The sequence below is a fragment of the Medicago sativa genome, chromosome 1 (assembly GCF_051527215.1).
Source record: "Medicago sativa cultivar Bolivia chromosome 1, Bolivia_mono, whole genome shotgun sequence".
NCBI lineage: Eukaryota > Viridiplantae > Streptophyta > Magnoliopsida > Fabales > Fabaceae > Medicago > Medicago sativa.
The window spans coordinates 83,598,557-83,615,937 of NC_140749.1; the positions used below are offsets into that span (position 1 = coordinate 83,598,557).

At 37.5% G+C, this 17,381-nt stretch overlaps 1 protein-coding gene and 1 non-coding gene across 3 annotated transcripts; both read left to right on the top strand.

The window, feature by feature from the left end:
- Positions 1 to 3,683: 3,683 nt before the first annotated feature.
- Positions 3,684 to 3,790, top strand: LOC146958282 (small nucleolar RNA R71). The gene has a single exon (XR_015025268.1). It is a non-coding gene; the product is annotated as a small nucleolar RNA R71 (small nucleolar RNA).
- Positions 3,791 to 9,048: 5,258 nt separating this feature from the next.
- Positions 9,049 to 17,313, top strand: LOC146958283 (ubiquitin interaction motif-containing protein). 2 transcript variants are annotated; one of them, XM_085741374.1, is made up of 7 exons: positions 9,049 to 9,899; positions 12,154 to 12,232; positions 12,810 to 12,958; positions 13,475 to 13,598; positions 13,749 to 13,937; positions 15,822 to 15,893; positions 15,992 to 17,313. In XM_085741374.1, exons 1-7 carry the CDS (start codon positions 9,475 to 9,477, stop codon positions 16,814 to 16,816), a joined length of 1,863 nt encoding a protein of 620 aa, XP_085597500.1. In that variant the 5' UTR covers positions 9,049 to 9,474; the 3' UTR covers positions 16,817 to 17,313. The 2 variants fall into 2 exon arrangements, with proteins under 2 accessions (XP_085597500.1, XP_085597501.1); XM_085741375.1 differs by having other exon boundaries at positions 13,752 to 13,937.
- The last annotated feature ends 68 nt before the right edge of the window (positions 17,314 to 17,381 follow it).

The window sequence follows — 17,381 nt, forward strand, 5'->3', positions numbered from 1 at the left end:
ATGATGGCGTAGGCAGCAAGCACCCTCTTGAGAGGAATTTCAGAAGTGCAAGATGCACTCTCAAGAGTCTGGACCAAATAGGACACCCATGCCTTGGGTACCGGCAACATCTCCGCATAGGTGAGCATCCGGGACCTTTTCCAAGTCGACCCAGGCCTACACATGGTGGTTATGATCTCATCAAAGGTATCCTCCGTAATGGCAAATCTCTCCCTCCTCAATTTTTCAACCCAACACTCCTCTGGTGCTTGAACATTCAGCCATGCATTGAGAGCATCTGGGCTGAAATCAATATACTTTCCTCGAACAAAAGATTGAAAAGGTGTATCGGACACCCTTGCATTTGCAAAGAATTTGACGATCACCGTTTTATTGTTTGCTTCGTCGATCATATCATTCAACCTCGTCCACCCCTCCTTCGTAATTCAGACTCAAAGAAAGGATATTTCACAAGCTTTGTGAAATCAAACTTCCTCTCCCCTATGACCTCGAAACTCTTCATAGATTGATGAAACTCTTGGGCTTGGTCATTGATGAAATGGATGGCGTTTTCGGGTGGTTCGGATGCGGCACGAGGGCGTTTGGATTTGCTTGTGGATGGTTTGGGGTTGGTGGCTTTCTTTGAGCGAGTGTTTCTTTGGTTGGAGGCCATTTGTGGTTTAGGAAGATGGTGAAAGGAAAGTTTTGTGAAGTTTGGGAAGGTTTGGAATGATTGTGGTTTGATGGTGGTTTGGATTGGTGAATTTGTGATAGGAATGTGGTATGATGATGGTTAGGAAGTGACTATTGAGATGAAGATGAGGAGAATTCGTGAATGGAAGTTTATGGAAGTTTTGGTAGAGAAAGGTATGAAGAATGGAATGAAAATGATGATGAACAGTGAAGGATTTATAGGTCTGTTTGGTCAAAATCGCGGCACGCCAAAATGCAAGGCGCGGCGCGATTTTGTGTTACAACGGCTAGTAACGGCTAGTTTTGCAACGGTTGGGAGATAGTGGGTTTGTAACGGCTAGTTTTTGCAACGGTTGGGCAGCTTCCAAGCAAAATCGCGCTGCGGCCAAATACAAGGCGCGGCGCGATTTCATTAAAACAGGGGGTTAGGCAGTTTGCTCATGAAAATCGCGCTGCGGCCATATATAGGCGCGGCGCGATTTTGGTCAAACAGGGAGCATTCTTTGCTTCCTCAGGCCAAAAATTTTGTTTTCTTGAAAAATGCCTGAGTTACTTGAATTTTTGAAAAACTTTTGAGGAGAGAATCATGCAAGACATCAGTACCTTGCATGATTTTCTTGGCAAGAAGTATCCTTGAACAAATTTTTTAAAACTTTCCTGCCTTGTATTAAAAGAAAAGAAAAATATTTTTGGGTTTTTGTTTTTGAAAGCAATAAAATCATACCTGAAAAATAAATAGTGGGTTGCCTCCCACCCAGCGCTTCTTTACCGTCACTAGTTTGACTGATGACTATCCCTAAGGATCAGTTGATGTCTCTCCCTCTTCATTGTTTGGGAGTCCTCCTTTACGGTACCGTTTCAGCTTTTGTTCCTTACCCTTGAAAGTTCCTTGTGCACCAGACTTCCTTAGATCCACAGCTCCATCAACAGGCTTGTTCCTTACCACCCCTTTGTCATAGTACCTCCTAACTCTTTCTATCGTGTCAGAGAGAATAGAAAGCATACACCATTGAAAAGTAGTCGGCCCATTACGCATTTCAAAGGGGATCTTCTTATAAGCAAATACACCACAAGGATTAGTAAAAGTAGTCTTAGGCATATTGTTCCAAGTTCCCAATCCCCCATACTTGTTGTCCAGGATGTCTCCTGATGATTGTTGTTGCATAAGTTCTGTGCTTGCTTCAAGTTGCTTGACACACTCTGTCACCCCCACATCTTCAACCACTTCCTTACTTTCAATAGGCTTAACAATTTCTCCTTCCATAGGTTGAATAGGTTGAGATTCAAGGGAGTTCTCTTCGACTGTTTCTTCACAAACGTCAATCCGGTAACACTTGTGGTTCTCATCTTGGTTCTTCATTGCCTCAAAGATATTGAAAACTACCTGCTCCTTATGGAACCTCAACATTAACTCTCCACGTTCAACATCAATCAAAGCACGACCAGTTGCAAGGAAGGGTCTTCCTAGAATGAGTGGCATGTCTTCATCTTCAGCCATATCTAAGACCACAAAATCTGCTGGGAACACCAAGTCATTAACCTTGACTAGCACATCTTCAAGTATACCGAAAGGATAAGAGATTGACCGATCAGCTAAAGTAATGGTCATTCTTGTTGGTTTTGGTTCCCCACACTTAAGCTTCTTCATCATTGAAAGAGGCATCAGGTTTATACTTGCTCCCAAGTCACATAAAGCTCTTCCAATGTCTACCGGTCCAATTGAACAAGGGATAGTGAAAGCACCAGGATCCTTCAACTTAGGTGGCAGCTTCTTTTGAAGAATAGCACTACAATTCTCAGAAAGTGCTATGTTCTCATCATCCTTAGGCTTCCTTCGTTTGGTTAACAAGTCTTTCATGAACTTAGCATATAACGGCATTTGATCAAGAGCTTCGCCGAAAGGAATATTCACCTGAAGTTGTGAGAAAAGTTGCATGAACTTCTTGAATTGACCTTCATCCTTTTCTTTCTTCTTCGAAAGGTGAGGGTATGGAAGCTTCAAATATGATGGAATAACCTGTGGTTTGTCTCCATCCTTCAATATTTGACTCTTCGTCTTCCTCAAGATTGAATCTTCATCAATTAACTTCTCACTTTTTTCTCCCTCTATTTTTTTCTTCCTTTCGTTTTCAACTACTCCATGATCATTTTCTTTTTCAACTACACCCTCATCATTTTTTTCAACTACATCATTCTCCTCCACCTCAACTACTTCATCAACCTTCTTTGGAGCTTTTGGAATTAAAGGTGTCAAAACCTTTTTGCTCCTCAATTCAATAGCATTACAAGACTCATTCTTAGGGTTGTCTTTAGTGTTACCTGAGAATCCGCCTTTGTTTTGTTCAGCCAATTGCTTAGCTAATTGCCCCAGTTGAGTTTCAAGCATCTTCCTAGAAGCTTCATTGTTCTTTCTTTCAGCTTCTTGACTCTTCTTCATCTCTTCAAAGTTGCCTTGAGTCATCTTCATGAAGTTCATCATAGTTTCCTCAAGAGCTGATGGCTTCCTTTGTTGTTGTTGAGGAGGAGTGAGCATCTGAGAGTTCAAAGCATTGTTATTTGAGTAGCTTAGATTTGGATGCTTATTGATGCCTGAATTGTAGTATTGATTCTGCCTTTGATAACCTCCCATGAAGTTAGCTTCTTCACTTGATCCTTCTGGAACACATTCACCATTGGGATGTTCTTCACCACATAAGTCACACTTGACTGCAGCTACTTGTTGTTGATTATGAGTCAAAGTGAAGCCTTGAAACTCCTTAGTTAGAGCTTCGATTTGTTTGTTCATAGCTGCTTGGTTAGCAAGGATAGCAGTTTGCTCACTTACCCCAAACACTCCTCTTTCTTTCTTCTTAGCTTGATCACGATACTCATTGCCAGCCATGTTTTCAATTAGAGCTTGAACTTCATGATCAGTTTTGCTCTTGAGACTACCTCCCGCGGAAGCATCTAAGAACATTCTAGTCTTTGGTGTTACCCCCTCAGTGAAGATTTGGAGGTATTGTTTCTCGGTGAACTCATGATTCGGGCATCTCTTAAGAAGTAAGTTAAATCGCTCCCAAGCATCATACAATGATTCACCTTCTCCTTGCTTGAAGTTAGAGATCTCCATCTTCTTGTCCCAATACTTAGACATAGGGAAATATTTCTCCAAGAACTTCAGCTCTAACTCTTCCCATGTTTGGACAGTCCCGTTTGGTATTGTTAGCAACCAATCTTTCGCTCTTCCCGTCAAAGTGAAAGGAAACAGCCTTAGCTTCTTTTGTGCTTCAGTCACGGTGGCTGGTTGCACACAAAACTCACAAGTTTCAGCAAAGCGGCTCAAGTGTTCATGAGGACTCATAGCTTCAGTCCCATCGAATTGCTTGTCCCTCAAACCGTTGAGGACAGTTGTCTTGATGTCGAAAGCTACAGGGTTAGCTGGTTGAAAAGTATGGGTCAGTTGACCGCGATGAGTGGCTAACCCGTAGTCTCCTAGCTTAGGTCTCGGTGGTACAACTCCTTCTCCTTCCATAGTTGCAGATTTAGGAGAAGAGATCGTTTCAGATTCAGTTGAGAGTGGCTCCGGTATTTGTTCTCGAACACCCGGTGGAACAGACTGAGCTAACCTTTGCGACCGGACAGCTTTCCGAAGTGCTCTAGCAGTCCTTTCAATTTTCGGATCGTACTCTAAGTCGTCTGAGCTCTGTTTACCTCGCATAAATAGCAAAATACCTTAGTAGCACTGCACAACGCAAAGTAATCAAGTGAATATGAAAACAGAAAAATAAAAATAAAAAAAACAGAAATTTAAATTGCAAAAACCCTAAATTATAATGTAATTGCCTTGTTGAAATAATTCAACAGTCCCCGGCAACGACGCCAAAAACTTGATAGATCTCTGGCAAGTGCACCAAATACTATCGAAGTAGTAAAAATTATCGATCCCACGAGGACTGTTTTTAACTTCAATAATTCAATTTCGTTATATAATTAGGATGTGTAAAGTTTATTTTTAGTTTGCCACTAGGCAGAAGATTTGGTTTGATTTTATGAAATCAAATAAAAGAGAATAAAGATTTGATTAAGAAAATATGGAGAGAAAGATGAGATCAGATCCGTCGAATCCTCTAAGTTCCCCTAATTGGTCTACTGCACCTATTTGTTATGAACCCTCTTCTAGTTTACGATGATTAACAAATTAGCCCTAATCAATCCCTTGAGTTAGGACCCTCTTCTTAAACTACAGCCCCTAATTCCTTAGGTGGTCTAATAATTCTTGAAGGTTTTACCGAACGTTAACCTATTAGAACAATTCAATTAGGTCTAAGTTGAAAGCCATGGTCAGTGGTCATTCATTCTCACGAAATCAAGTTATATGTGATCAAGATATAAAAAACATTAAGAACAATTGAATTGAATAAACTAGAATTGAATTCATAAACGAAATAGAGTTTCACAGCAACATGTGTCAATTAGGGTTACAAAGATTCATCTCGGATCTAATCCCTAAGAGATTTAGCTACTCATAATCGAGTTTACAAATAGCATAATAAATGAAATAATTAAAACATACATGAATTGGTAAAAGGATGAAGAAATCGCCCTTCTAGCTGTCTCTGATGTCTCAAAATCGCACTTTGCTCTCCAAAATCGTAACCCTTGTTCTTCAGGATTAGTGCAGTATTTATAGAAGTCATGGGCCTGACCCATCAAAATCGCGCCGCGCCTTGTATAATGGCGTGCCGCGATTTCCCTCAAACAGGGAGGATGTAATTTTGCTTCAAAAATCGCAGCACAGCTTGAAATTGGCGTGGCGCGATTTCCTTCGAACAGACTTCAATATTTAAGCTTTTTGCACTCCAGAACAGTATAAATTGCATGAGAACTCTATCAAAATGTCACAATAAGTCCCTAATATTACGTAATGACAGGATGTCATCACCCCTTTTTGAAATTATACATGTTCACCCATCAGCATGTGTTTCCTCTTTCAAAAAAAAAAATCATGTGTTTCCAGATTGAAAATACAACACAAAAATTAGCAACAAATCTAAAATCAAATGACCTATCATAATTGATCCCCATACCGGAAAGCTCCAAGAATGTCTCTATCAATTCATATTGACGAAAGATTTCAAAGTTTCTCCTCAGTTCCATAGTTATCTTCTTCGTATCACTTCCATCTAATTAAATTCTTCAAATTTTATAAAAATAATAAAGGGGAAAATGTGGAAAAGCATAGAAACACACATGTCTCGATAGCCGACTTTATGTATATTCATCATAACATAAAATGGTCATACTGTGAAAAATCAAATCCGTTGAAGGAGAGGCAAAATGAATTGATAGCATAAGAAAAATGACATTCATGAATTGATAGCAAAGGAAAATAGCCTAGCGTGAAAAATAAAATCTAATGATCTATCTTATTTTATGGGGAAAAGATTTGAAGAAGTGAGAGAAAGGGAAATTGATTAAAGGAGTGTGATTGATAGGTCATTTGATTTCAGATTTGTTGCTAATTCTTGTGTTAAATTTTCAATTTTCAATTCCAGAAACATATGGTTATGGTGATGGGTGAATGGGTATAATTTCATAAAAGGGTAAAATTGGCATTTCATTATGGTTTGTAGGGGTAGAGGTATAAGTGTTGGGGTGTAGGGTAAAATTTCTGTAAAAAGAATTCAAGTAAACATAAGATTTTGTAGAATAAAAATAGGAAGTTTAGATTAATTTGACAAAATAACTCTAATTTTGTTAAATTAGTTTATTTTGATAATTTATCTTATAACTTTTAAAAATATATAGTTGATGACAAATATTTCTCCCGTTTTTTTTATATGTAACAAATATTTATCGCGTGTTCTTAATATATCAGTGACAAACGTTTTTCAAACCATATGAGGGAGATAAGACAAAGAGACCCTATGTCTCCTTGCCCTTTCGCCGTTTAAATGGATAAATTATCTCATTCTAATCTATCTCTCAAGATGTGGAGGATGGAAAGTGGAGGCCTTTGAACATAGGGAGACATGGACCAACTGTTTCGTATTTCATGTGTTGTTGACAATCTTTTATTGTATGGTCAAGCTATTGAGTACCAAATGACATGTGTTCTCAATACGATTGTGTTTAAATCAAATTTAATACAATACATAAAACCAAAAACCAACTTTTTTTGGATGTGTGTAGACCACCTTGTAGCAGAAGTCATTGGTCAGGTTTAGTTTTTGATTGGCTGCATGAGAACCGAAACCGTCCAAACCAAACCAAAGTGTACTTCATAAAACCCAAGCATTTAAGCCTACATTAGAGACAAACCATTGTCAAACACACGTAATGTAGTCCTTATTCTCTCCTAGTGTGGAACATGCAAACGATGTGGGTGACTCACACTTGGGAAGATTGTTAGAATTCAAATGTAACTGGTTAAGTCTCATAGAGGTATCATTATCACAAATTGTTTTCAATCATACCATGCTATCTTAGCAAAAATCGATATCTATAATAACACTGTTGATTATTGACCAATGACATGGATGTTTTTTATCTGCTTTGTCGAGTGAAGTAATTGAACTCCCACCTCTAGCAGTGCAAAATGGTGTTTCTTTTCAATTAGTCTCACATATTTTGTTGTGGGTAAGAGGTGTTGGTTGAAAAAATCCGACAATTAATTCAAATGGATTAGCAGGAAGTGAAGGCGTTCCATGTTCACCATGTGTTGGAATCCCTTCCTCAATGATCTATAAGCATGTTATGACCCAAATTAGTTTATTTTTGTTTGCTAGGATTTTGACTTCACTACTACTTTTCTTGTAGTTTCCTTTTTCATTTGGACTCGGACCCTCTTCTTATAAAATAAAAAATGTAAACTACATGAACTTTTTTGGTTGATTTTAGTAGTAAATTCGATGAAATGAGTGGACTCTCTCTTTGCTATATTTATTGTCAATTTTTATGTCCATCTTCGAAAGGAAATTTTCCAGTTGCACTCTATGAACTTTTGGTCACCCCAAGTTTGTCCAAAATACCTTTACACCTTCTTCCAATTTTCAACCTTTACCATTTCTTTGTCTTCCTTTTCCATGGTCTTTCAGTCTCCCCTTTCCTTATTTTTCTCTTTCTACGTCTTTCTCTTGTGTTAGAATTTGAAATAATTTTTCAATCGAACATTCCATTTTTTCTCTCACAAAATTCCAACTTTCCATTTTTTGTGTAGTGCAATGCAAGTATAAGTAAATTTAGTTTACAGAAACGGCCAGAATCAAAGTCACGTATACATCACTCAGTTTTAGAGTAAGTAAATTAAAATATACACAAACTGAAACTGCATTAACATACATTAATAAATTAACATAGTTTTTGTTTACATTTTTCAATTCACGTATACACAGTCGTGTTATGTAAACCTCCAATACGAGATCAAGAATTGTAAAGCGACGACGACATCTTATAAGCATGAACAAGTTAGAGTCTGACATTTTATAATTGAGCATCATTTAGTGAAAAGATCCACACTATTTTTATTCCTCTTATCACTATTTCACGGAACCAATCATCACTATCCATCACAATTAGCCATTGTCAAAACAAACAAAAAAGAAAACCATCCCAATTACCATTATATGTGACATTTCGTTTCGCGGTAAGATTGAGAGATGAAAAAAGAATGTTTGTAAAATTGATATGATCAAAGGTAAGTTTGGTATTATGATTAAATGTAAAATATACTCCGGAGACGTAACCTTTTTTTGACAAACATAAACTCATATCATTCCATTCATCATAAGGTTTGTAGTGTTTACAACCTTGCTAAGCTATGAGTGACAACATTCGCTCGTCTTCTGACAAAACTTATTTTAAAATTTGTGAATTGTTGTAAAAGTGACCTACATCAAGTATGATATTGCCTAATTCGGCTTGGCTATTATTCTTATCACATATGCTATCAACCACTAGTTTACAGTCTAGTTCAATGTGCACATCTGATAATCCGTCACAGTCACAAAATAACATCGCGTAAACCCACCGCTTCAGCTTCTTGATAAAGAGGATTGCTTTCATACCAATTTGTGGCGGCTTTTATAATATGACCACGGCGATATCAAATGCAAATACCTGTACCGAAACTATTATGCTCATTGAAAATCGCCGCATCAACGTTGGATTTCAGAACACCCTGCACTAAAACTACAGGTGTAATCTCATAATTTATATATGTAATTGGAAAGAAATCTCACAAGAAAGATAAACATAAGTGATAGTTTAATGAGATCTACTAATGCGATCCATTCCATCAAATAAAATAAATATCATTCATGTCTAGCTCTGGAGACAAAAAAATAAATAAAAAAATAAATGAAACAAACCAAGCTCAAATTATGTTTCTTAACAGTTAAGAACAGAAGCAATTCTGTTTCCTCCCCGTTAAAGCAAAGCATAACCGGTGTCTTCTTCTAATCTTAAATCCGCATCCCAACAGTACCCTTACCCGCTCCCTTTAACTATTCACTCAAGTACCATTTCTTCGCTTTTAACTCAAGGTCATCACCGTCATTTCACCACCTTCACCTATACAACAATAATCCATCACCATTCATTCTACTCGACACCGTTTCACTCATCACCACCACCACCACTACCGTCGCAGTTTCAGTTTCAGTTTCCCATCGCGAATTTAATTTCCAATTTTACCCTTCACAATCTCTCTCCAATTTCCAATTCTCATCAATTTTCGTCGATCTTCTTCAAGTGGAACCCTAAAATCGATTCAATTAGGGTTTTCGCGTGATTTGTGAATTGAGGATTTTGATAAATTCGATAATGGCGGATCAAGGAGAAGATGAGGATTTGCAAATGGCGATTCAGATGAGTATGACGCCGGAACCGAAGCGGAATAAACCGAGGGATGAAGTTGCCGGTGTTGTTTCAGGGTTGCCAGAGGATTCACCGGAATCTAAGACGCGGAGACGGGAGCTTATGGCTGCGGCTGCTGAGAAGCGGATGGCAGCGGTTGTTAGGGTTTCTCCTTTGCCTTCACGTGTACCGGCTTCACCGTCGCCGGCAGTTAAAGAAGAGAAGAAGGGCGGGGAAGTTGGAATTGTAAAGAGGGAGGAGGAGTTGGCTTTCAAAGGTGAGAGCTTTAGTAAGGAACTCTCTGCGGAAGAAGCTAACAAATTGTTTGTTATGGTTTTTGGAAGTGAAGTTTCGAAGGGCATTCTAGCACAATGGTGTAACCAAGGAATAAGGTACTTGTTTGTTAAGTTTGTTGTTTTGTAGCATAACCCTTAAATGTGTTTGTCTATTGAAATCTATGTTGCATTGCATTGTTTGTTCGTTTTAAGCATTTATGGGTAGTAGCTTAGTCTGAATTGTTCCTTACATAATCCATTTGAAAAAACAATAATTTCCCACCCTAGCCACGTTGCGAGCCTTAATTTGCTAGGATCAAATCTTTGACCTCGTTATGATTCCGTTCCTTAATTTCCTCACCCTAGCCGCGAACCGAGCCTTATATACCTATTCGAAATAGCAATGTCAGGGCCGGCCCAATAATTTTCAAAATTCGATGAGGCCTTGAGCATATTTTAATATATGGGGTCTTTTATGTCCGTATACGAGGCCTTTTCTGTTTAAAAAAACTAAGGTCATTTTTTTTTTTTGTTGGTAGGCCTAAAGCAAGGGTTTTAGTTGCCTTACTCTTGGGCCGGCCCTGAGCGATGTATTACATAGAAATTGTTTATTTGGAACTATTTATGTCCAAATCATTTATTCGCCTAGTAATGAAAACATGAAGAGTCTCTTAAATCTGAGTCAATTAACGGTTTCAGTTTTGGTGATAATGCAAAAAACAAATATGGAAAATAGTTAACAAGTAGTGAGAGAAATTATGTTTTGGTGAGATCATGAGGGAAATTGTGGGTTGGATCATTGAATTGCCGATTTCGTGATTGTGCTGCGATTGGGATTGCTGGAATTGCGTTCTGGGCTGGGTCGGGTTCTGCACAACCCATTTGAAAAGAAAAAAAAAAACCTAAAACACGATTAGGAGAGATAGATAAGTTGTTACCATGGGGAGAGAAGGTGATAGAAAAAGATAAGGAGAAACGGTTGATACAAATCAAGAGGAGATTGAGCGGGAGTGTTAAAGTGGCGATGATGAGGATGAGGGGAAGAGAGAGGTTAGTTCCATCCAGAGAGAGAGAGAGAGAGACGACGTCGAAGCAGCCATATGCATAAGCATAACCATATGCGTAGCAGCTTGTTAACCTTAGGCGCAAGCACACCAACTCATTCAACCTCTTAATTTTTTGGATTTTCTTTTTTCTTTTTCTTCTTTCTACCTCTTGGTTGGTTTTATGTTTAAATTTTAAGCATCAATTGAGACTTGTGAACTTATATATATTCAAGATCTTTATCCTGACAAGTGACAACCTTGGTTAGGCGTCTATTAGGCTTGTTGGTGTGTGTGGTCAGTCAGTTAGCTTGGATGAGATAGTTAGAAGAAATGATGAATATTTCCTGTAAGAGGGGAGGGCGTTGAGAGACAGTGGTATAATCATTTGAGAGGAAATTGGGGACTTTAGGCAGGGAGGGTATAGACACTCTAAAGTTTTCCATCGTTGTTTTGTAAACAGAAGATTTTTCCAATCATTCTAATAAAATATCAGTTCGATTAGCTAGTATCAGACTTCTCAGATCCTAAAAGCATCACATGGTGGGCACAGGAATGTAGTTGCAGAGAGATATTGTTGTGCAGGATGGTTTGGAATCCAATGAACAGCTGAAGACGAAGCAAGTAATGGAGACAATTCAAGATTGGCTGATAAACTGAGAAGTGAAGAGTAAAACTAGTAGAACACTCTCCATTGGGTGAATTCATGTGAGACCCACTAAATTATGTGGTGTCTCTTTCCTTATCTGAGGAGACCCATTTTCAAAGTGGTGGAGTCTATATGAATTTCACCCAATAATAGTGTGTTGGAAAAAGTGTTACTAACATGTCTCAAAAAAGAACCAAATTCAAGTGGAAACAATTATGGCTCAAGATGATAGTGGTTTGGAAGCCAAAAACAATTAAAGAAAGGGAACACAACTTTAGAGAACTAGGAATCTTTGAACTAGAAGGGGACCCAAAGTGGCTGTCATTGTCTTCTGCTTTAAAGTGGACAGCGGGGAAATTTTAAGTGGACCTAAATGATATAATGCAAGGATCTTTTATTATATGAAGTCATGTTTTTTCCTTGCACAAGTGTTCTTGCAACTGTTGAAGAGGGGGTGTAGGACAACAGTAATATGGATTTAATATAAATTCTGAACTTTTCTCACAAAACATATTGTATACAAGTAATACATTAACATAAATTGAATCACGTTGTGTTGTATCATAGTGTCCTTTTCTAAAAATTAGTCTGACTTTTGAGTTATTTATTTCTAGTAATCTAAATTCCAATTGGATTATTTACTTGTCTTTTTACTAATACTATGAAAACTTTTCTCCAGATTTAGCTCTGATCCTGAAACATCAATGGGCCTAGTGCAGCATGAAGGAGGCCCCTGTGGCGTTTTGGCAACTATACAAGTAATGACTATATTTTCCATTATTGCATATTTGTGGCAGACTATCCATTTTTCAAAACTGTTTAATGAAGTCCCTACTTCAAGCGTTGCAAGATCCCTATTTGATTTTAATAGCTTCACATCTGTAGGGACCTTTTGGATAGCTAGCCAATCTAATAGTGACCATCAAAGTCCCTAAACTATTGAGTCTGTTTTCAATGGTTTTGACCTGCAAGGACAAAACTGATTTCAGAGTGAAACTATAGTTGCTAAATGAGTACCTCAACCTTAAAAATATTAACGACTGGCTGCACATTTCATGTTGTTTGTGTCTTTCATCCTATGTGCTTTTCCTCGTGTTAAACAATATCTTGCTATACTCATTCATTGTATTGCACGATTTTTTACTTGTTGCTTTATTAGTAATAAAATAAGATATCTCCGTGGCTTGTTTGTTCATGTGTGAGCATGTCTACTCATGTCCATTTGTTATTTTCATTTCCATTTTATTTATTTCTTCTACCGATATAAAATATATGTTCCAAATTATTATTTTCGTTCTAAATTGATTTTGCTTGTTTTCCCCTTTAACTTTTCAGGCATTCGTGCTCAAATACATTATTTTCTTCAGCGATGAATTGAAAGAATTGTCACGCATGCCACAGAATCAAGGTCTGGGCGCGTCAAGTAAAAGCCACCCAGTTCCATCATATAATATTTCGTCACTCACTGATGGTGTAAAAGTAAGGTGATTAACTTTTCCCTGATCAGTCGTTTCTGTTTAGCTGGGTAAAAATAAATTTAATTGTAATATTTGTCTTCCATTTCTTGTACGTCAATGTCTTTGATTTGGAATACTGTTTATTTGCTGTTATCATGAACGTGAATAGGATCTGATTTCATTCAACTAGGCGTCCTTTTTCTGAGTAACACAATGTAGTTCTTCTTTAATAGATTTGATTCAATTATGTTTCTTTCTGTCATTTTCAATCTGCATTAAGTTTTGCTCATTAGCTGTATTTCATTTGCAGTGACAGTATTAGTTATGTGGGATTTATTTGCCCGTTTTATTTATTTAATTAAATGTGTAATTTAGTACAACACACAAGTTTTATTTATCAGTAAATTGCATACATAAAGTTTCAAACAGCCTTAACATTTAGTTCCTACTCAATGTCCTTTTATGTGCTTCTCTGGTGTTCAATGTTGGTAGGTGTATGCTTCTATGCTCATCATATATGTATGTTTATTGATTTCTTTGCAGAGCCCTGGTAAGAAGTATGGGTGAAATTTTATTTTCATGTGGAAATAATAAAAGGGCAGTGATTGCAACTTTGAGCATTCCAGGGAATGATAGTCAACATTTTGAAGGAATCTCAGAGGAGGAGGTACATTTGTTATTGTACTGATATTAGTTATTTGCGCAACATCTTGCTGGCAACTGATGGAATTGAATTTCCTATCTTGTTACTGAAGTGTTTTACTATGGTTCTCTGATGATATTCTCCGCTGTGCTGAGTCTTGTCCTTTCCAATTAGCAGGTTATTGCAAGCTCACTTAAAGCTCTTTCTATTGATTCTGCCTTGGATCTGCTGAAAGTTCTTAGAGTTGAAACACACACATCAGAAACAACTGCTTTACAGAGGCTTGAAGCAAATATTCCTTTATTCCAAAGTCGTATGGGGGCATTGCTTTTCCTAATTTCTGCTTTACTTTCTCGTGGACTGGTATGTTTTCCTACTTCAAGATTTGCTGTCTACCTACATTGCATTTTCTAGTCTAATATTTTTTTTACATAGTTTTTTATTTGCAATATGTTAAGCTTCTACCTAAAAAGATTTAATTATTTATTTGTGATCTAATGTGCAATGACTGGGGAAACTTGCTTATTAGGTTTGCTTGTGTATTGTACTTTTAGTCGCTTTTATAGGAATATTTATGTGATGAAGAAAAGTAGTATATGACCATTTTGGTTATCCAAGTTATTTGCATAGTTGATGGAATTTAGTTTGCGCTACTTCAGATTGATTTCTCCATAAGCACTTTAAAAAAAAGAAATATCAACAGAAGCTTTCAATAATTATGATGTTTTCAAACTAAACTTCTCTTATAAGTGGAAATCAGTTTCTGCTTTACGATTTTTCATAAGTTCTCTTATTTAACTTCTCCATAAACATATATAAAGCTCATAAAGACTATTCTATAAGTGAACAATCATAAACTTATTTTAATTAAGAAGCTCCTATTAGCTAGAAGCTAATTCAAATAGGGCCTTCACATATGAATTTAAGGCTTAACATTACCTGTAAATTTGGACGCAAACAATTGAGCCAAGCAAATATGTGCTGCTGTAGCTTGAATTGGCTTAAATATACTTTGCAACTCAATGTCATTCCGCATCCCCGTTCCTGCCCCCGAACCCATTTCATGGTTGTTAGTTTTTTGAGACCTTGGATATTGTCACAAGCTCTTGGTCCTGGAGTTACCTGACCCAAATGGATCTGAAAGTGGTGGATGCTCATTGTTTGTGACAAATGTGTCTCTTTTTGACTTGAAATTAGTTATATTAATGATGTTGGTAATACTTGTGGCAGTACCTTCATGCTTTGTTAAGCTTGAAGAAGGGGGGAGGGGGTCAGAGTTAGGGTTTTTCTGGCAACTGTTTTATTAATGCCTGGACTCTGTCAACTGTCAAGAAACTGTTTTAGAAAAGCTCACTGTGCCAAAAAAACTTAATCCATAAGGACTCTGTTGGAATCATAGCCTCATAGGGATTATATGGAAAAATATAAAAGGAAGTATATTTTACCTATAGGACACTGAACGATTGTGATTGTGATAATAGACACTAAGCTACTAGCTTAACACTGCTATTTATTCTAAAAATGCGATAAGCATACTGAAACAAAGCATCAGAGTAGAAATACAGAGGAGTTTACATTCGTCTTGGTCATGGATGGTATTTGGTACCATGTTGAAATAGGGAATGGAAAACTGAGAGAATATCTTGGTATTCTAAATAAATATTATGCTGGGAACTGCGCTAATAAATCACTGGCATTTCCAGATCCATCTAAAGTTTATTAGAAGTTATAACTTTTGAAGGATTCCTGAATTTTTGGTCCAACATCAGAACCAATACCAAGTTCATTCAATAGCACAAATCCCGTGTATTCATTTACATCTTCTCCTCTGACATCTATCGTCAACAAAATATCTTGGAAACTGGATGACAGTGTTTCTTTCTTATAAGTTTAAATTAGCTTGCCTGGTTGATGATCAGCATCATGACAGATGGATTTCTATGTTCATATCCTGGTTTCCTATAAATTGTGTCGATGTCGGAACTAATAAGCCGTAGTTGTTCAAAACTGTTGTAGAGCAATGGAGCAATTGTTATCAGTACCTACACCTTTAAAGTTTAAACTTTGAGTTTCACTATGTTTTTTTTTAGAAATTTAGGTCTTTCACCTTCTACACTCGCTAAAATTTGGTGAATACAATGGTAATAGACGTCATAAATTCCAATGGGCAACTGAATTTATACTGGCTGTTATCACGCCTTCAAAAATTTCTCCAAATAATGTATGCAATATTTTGCTTTCCTCTAGGATTTGGTTCAAAGTGACAGGGATGATCCCAGCCTACCACTGGTTACTGCTCCTTTTGGGCATGCCTCCCAGGTAATTGAGAAGCGCCGCTATTCTTTTAAGTTTTAACTTCAGTTTATTTTAAATTAATTTTATAATGAGATCTGTCCTTTTCTACAAATCTTGTGCAGGAAATTGTAAACCTGCTGCTCTGTGGGCAGGCTGTCCCTAATGTATTTGATGGAAGGATGGATTTGGGTGGAGGAATGTTTCTAAAAGGTATATCCCGAACTGTGGAAGTTGGATTTCTCACCTTGCTTGAGTCCCTGAATTTCTGCAAGGTTGGTCAGTTTCTGAAAACCCCAAAATGGCCTATATGGGTTGTTGGGAGTGAATCCCATTACACAGTGTTGTTTGCTCTTGATCCCACCGTTCAAAATGAGAATGAACTGGAAGGAAGGGAGACACAGATTCGCAAAGCTTTTGATGCACAAGATCAAAGTGGAGGTGGCGGCTTCATTAGTGTTGAGGGGTTCCATCAAGTCATCAGAGAAACAAATATCAAACTTCCGGCAGATAAGCTAGATAACCTTTGCAGTGCAGGGTTCATTGTATGGAGTGAATTCTGGCAGGTAATTTTGGACCTGGACAAAAGCTTGGGAGGTTTGAAAGATTCATCAGGATTGATGGGTAAGAAGGTCTTTGACCTTTTCCATTTTAATGGGATTGCTAAATCAGATTTGAATGGCAGTCAAGTAAGTTTTGGGGGTGAAACTCCACTGCAAAGACCCAGGCTCACAAAATTAAGCGTCTCAGTTCCCCCAAGGTGGACACCTGAGGAATTTATGACAGATGTGCAAGGCCCATCTGCTTCCGGTGCAAGTGACTCTGCTGGGAAGGACACGGAGGTATCTAAACCAGAGCCTACTCAGCATGCGCCTTTGGTTGACTGCATAAGAACGCGCTGGGCCCGTGCTGTCTGCAGCTGGTCAGGTGATCCTCCTAGTATAGTCTGAAAGACTTCATTTAGAGTAATTTATTCTGTTTAAATGGGTTGAGCTGGGAAATGGAAAACACAGTTGGTTCAGCAAAGCCATTGCGAAAAGAGGCGATGAAGCTTCTATGCTTGACTTTGATATATGGTACCTTGAGGCACATGAAAATAAGGAGGGGGTCAAATCTCCAGATTTTTTTCTCCAATATTTGGGAAGCCAATATATAATGTGGATTAATGTATTTTCAGTTTTCTCTTGGATTTTGTCATGACATTCAGAGAGTATGGGGGAAGGAGGGTGTGTGGTGATATCTATTCATCTTTATGCCTACTTGTGTAAAATTAATTTAAATGTATTATTGTCAATTAGGATGTGTTTTAGTGGTCGGGGCTTATTATTAATAAACGTGGATTTTATTCTTGTTTCTGAATTTGTTGTAATATAGTATATTATCGAGCTTGGCTTCTGAATTGAGGAAAATGAGTATTTCATAATAATATTATTCCTCTCTTGTGGAACATCTCTCGCCCTCTTCGTGTGACGGCATCTTCATTTGATTTGTGCTGGGCTCAACTATCATGAGCAT

Coding starts and splice junctions, on each gene's coding strand:
- LOC146958283 (XM_085741374.1), top strand. CDS start 9,475: ATGGCGGATCAAGGAGAAGATGAGGATTTGCAAATGGCGATTCAGATG. Junction 12,959..13,474: donor ACTGATGGTGTAAAAGTAAG/GTGATTAACTTT, acceptor ATTTCTTTGCAG/AGCCCTGGTAAGAAGTATGG. Junction 13,599..13,748: donor AAGGAATCTCAGAGGAGGAG/GTACATTTGTTA, acceptor CTTTCCAATTAG/CAGGTTATTGCAAGCTCACT.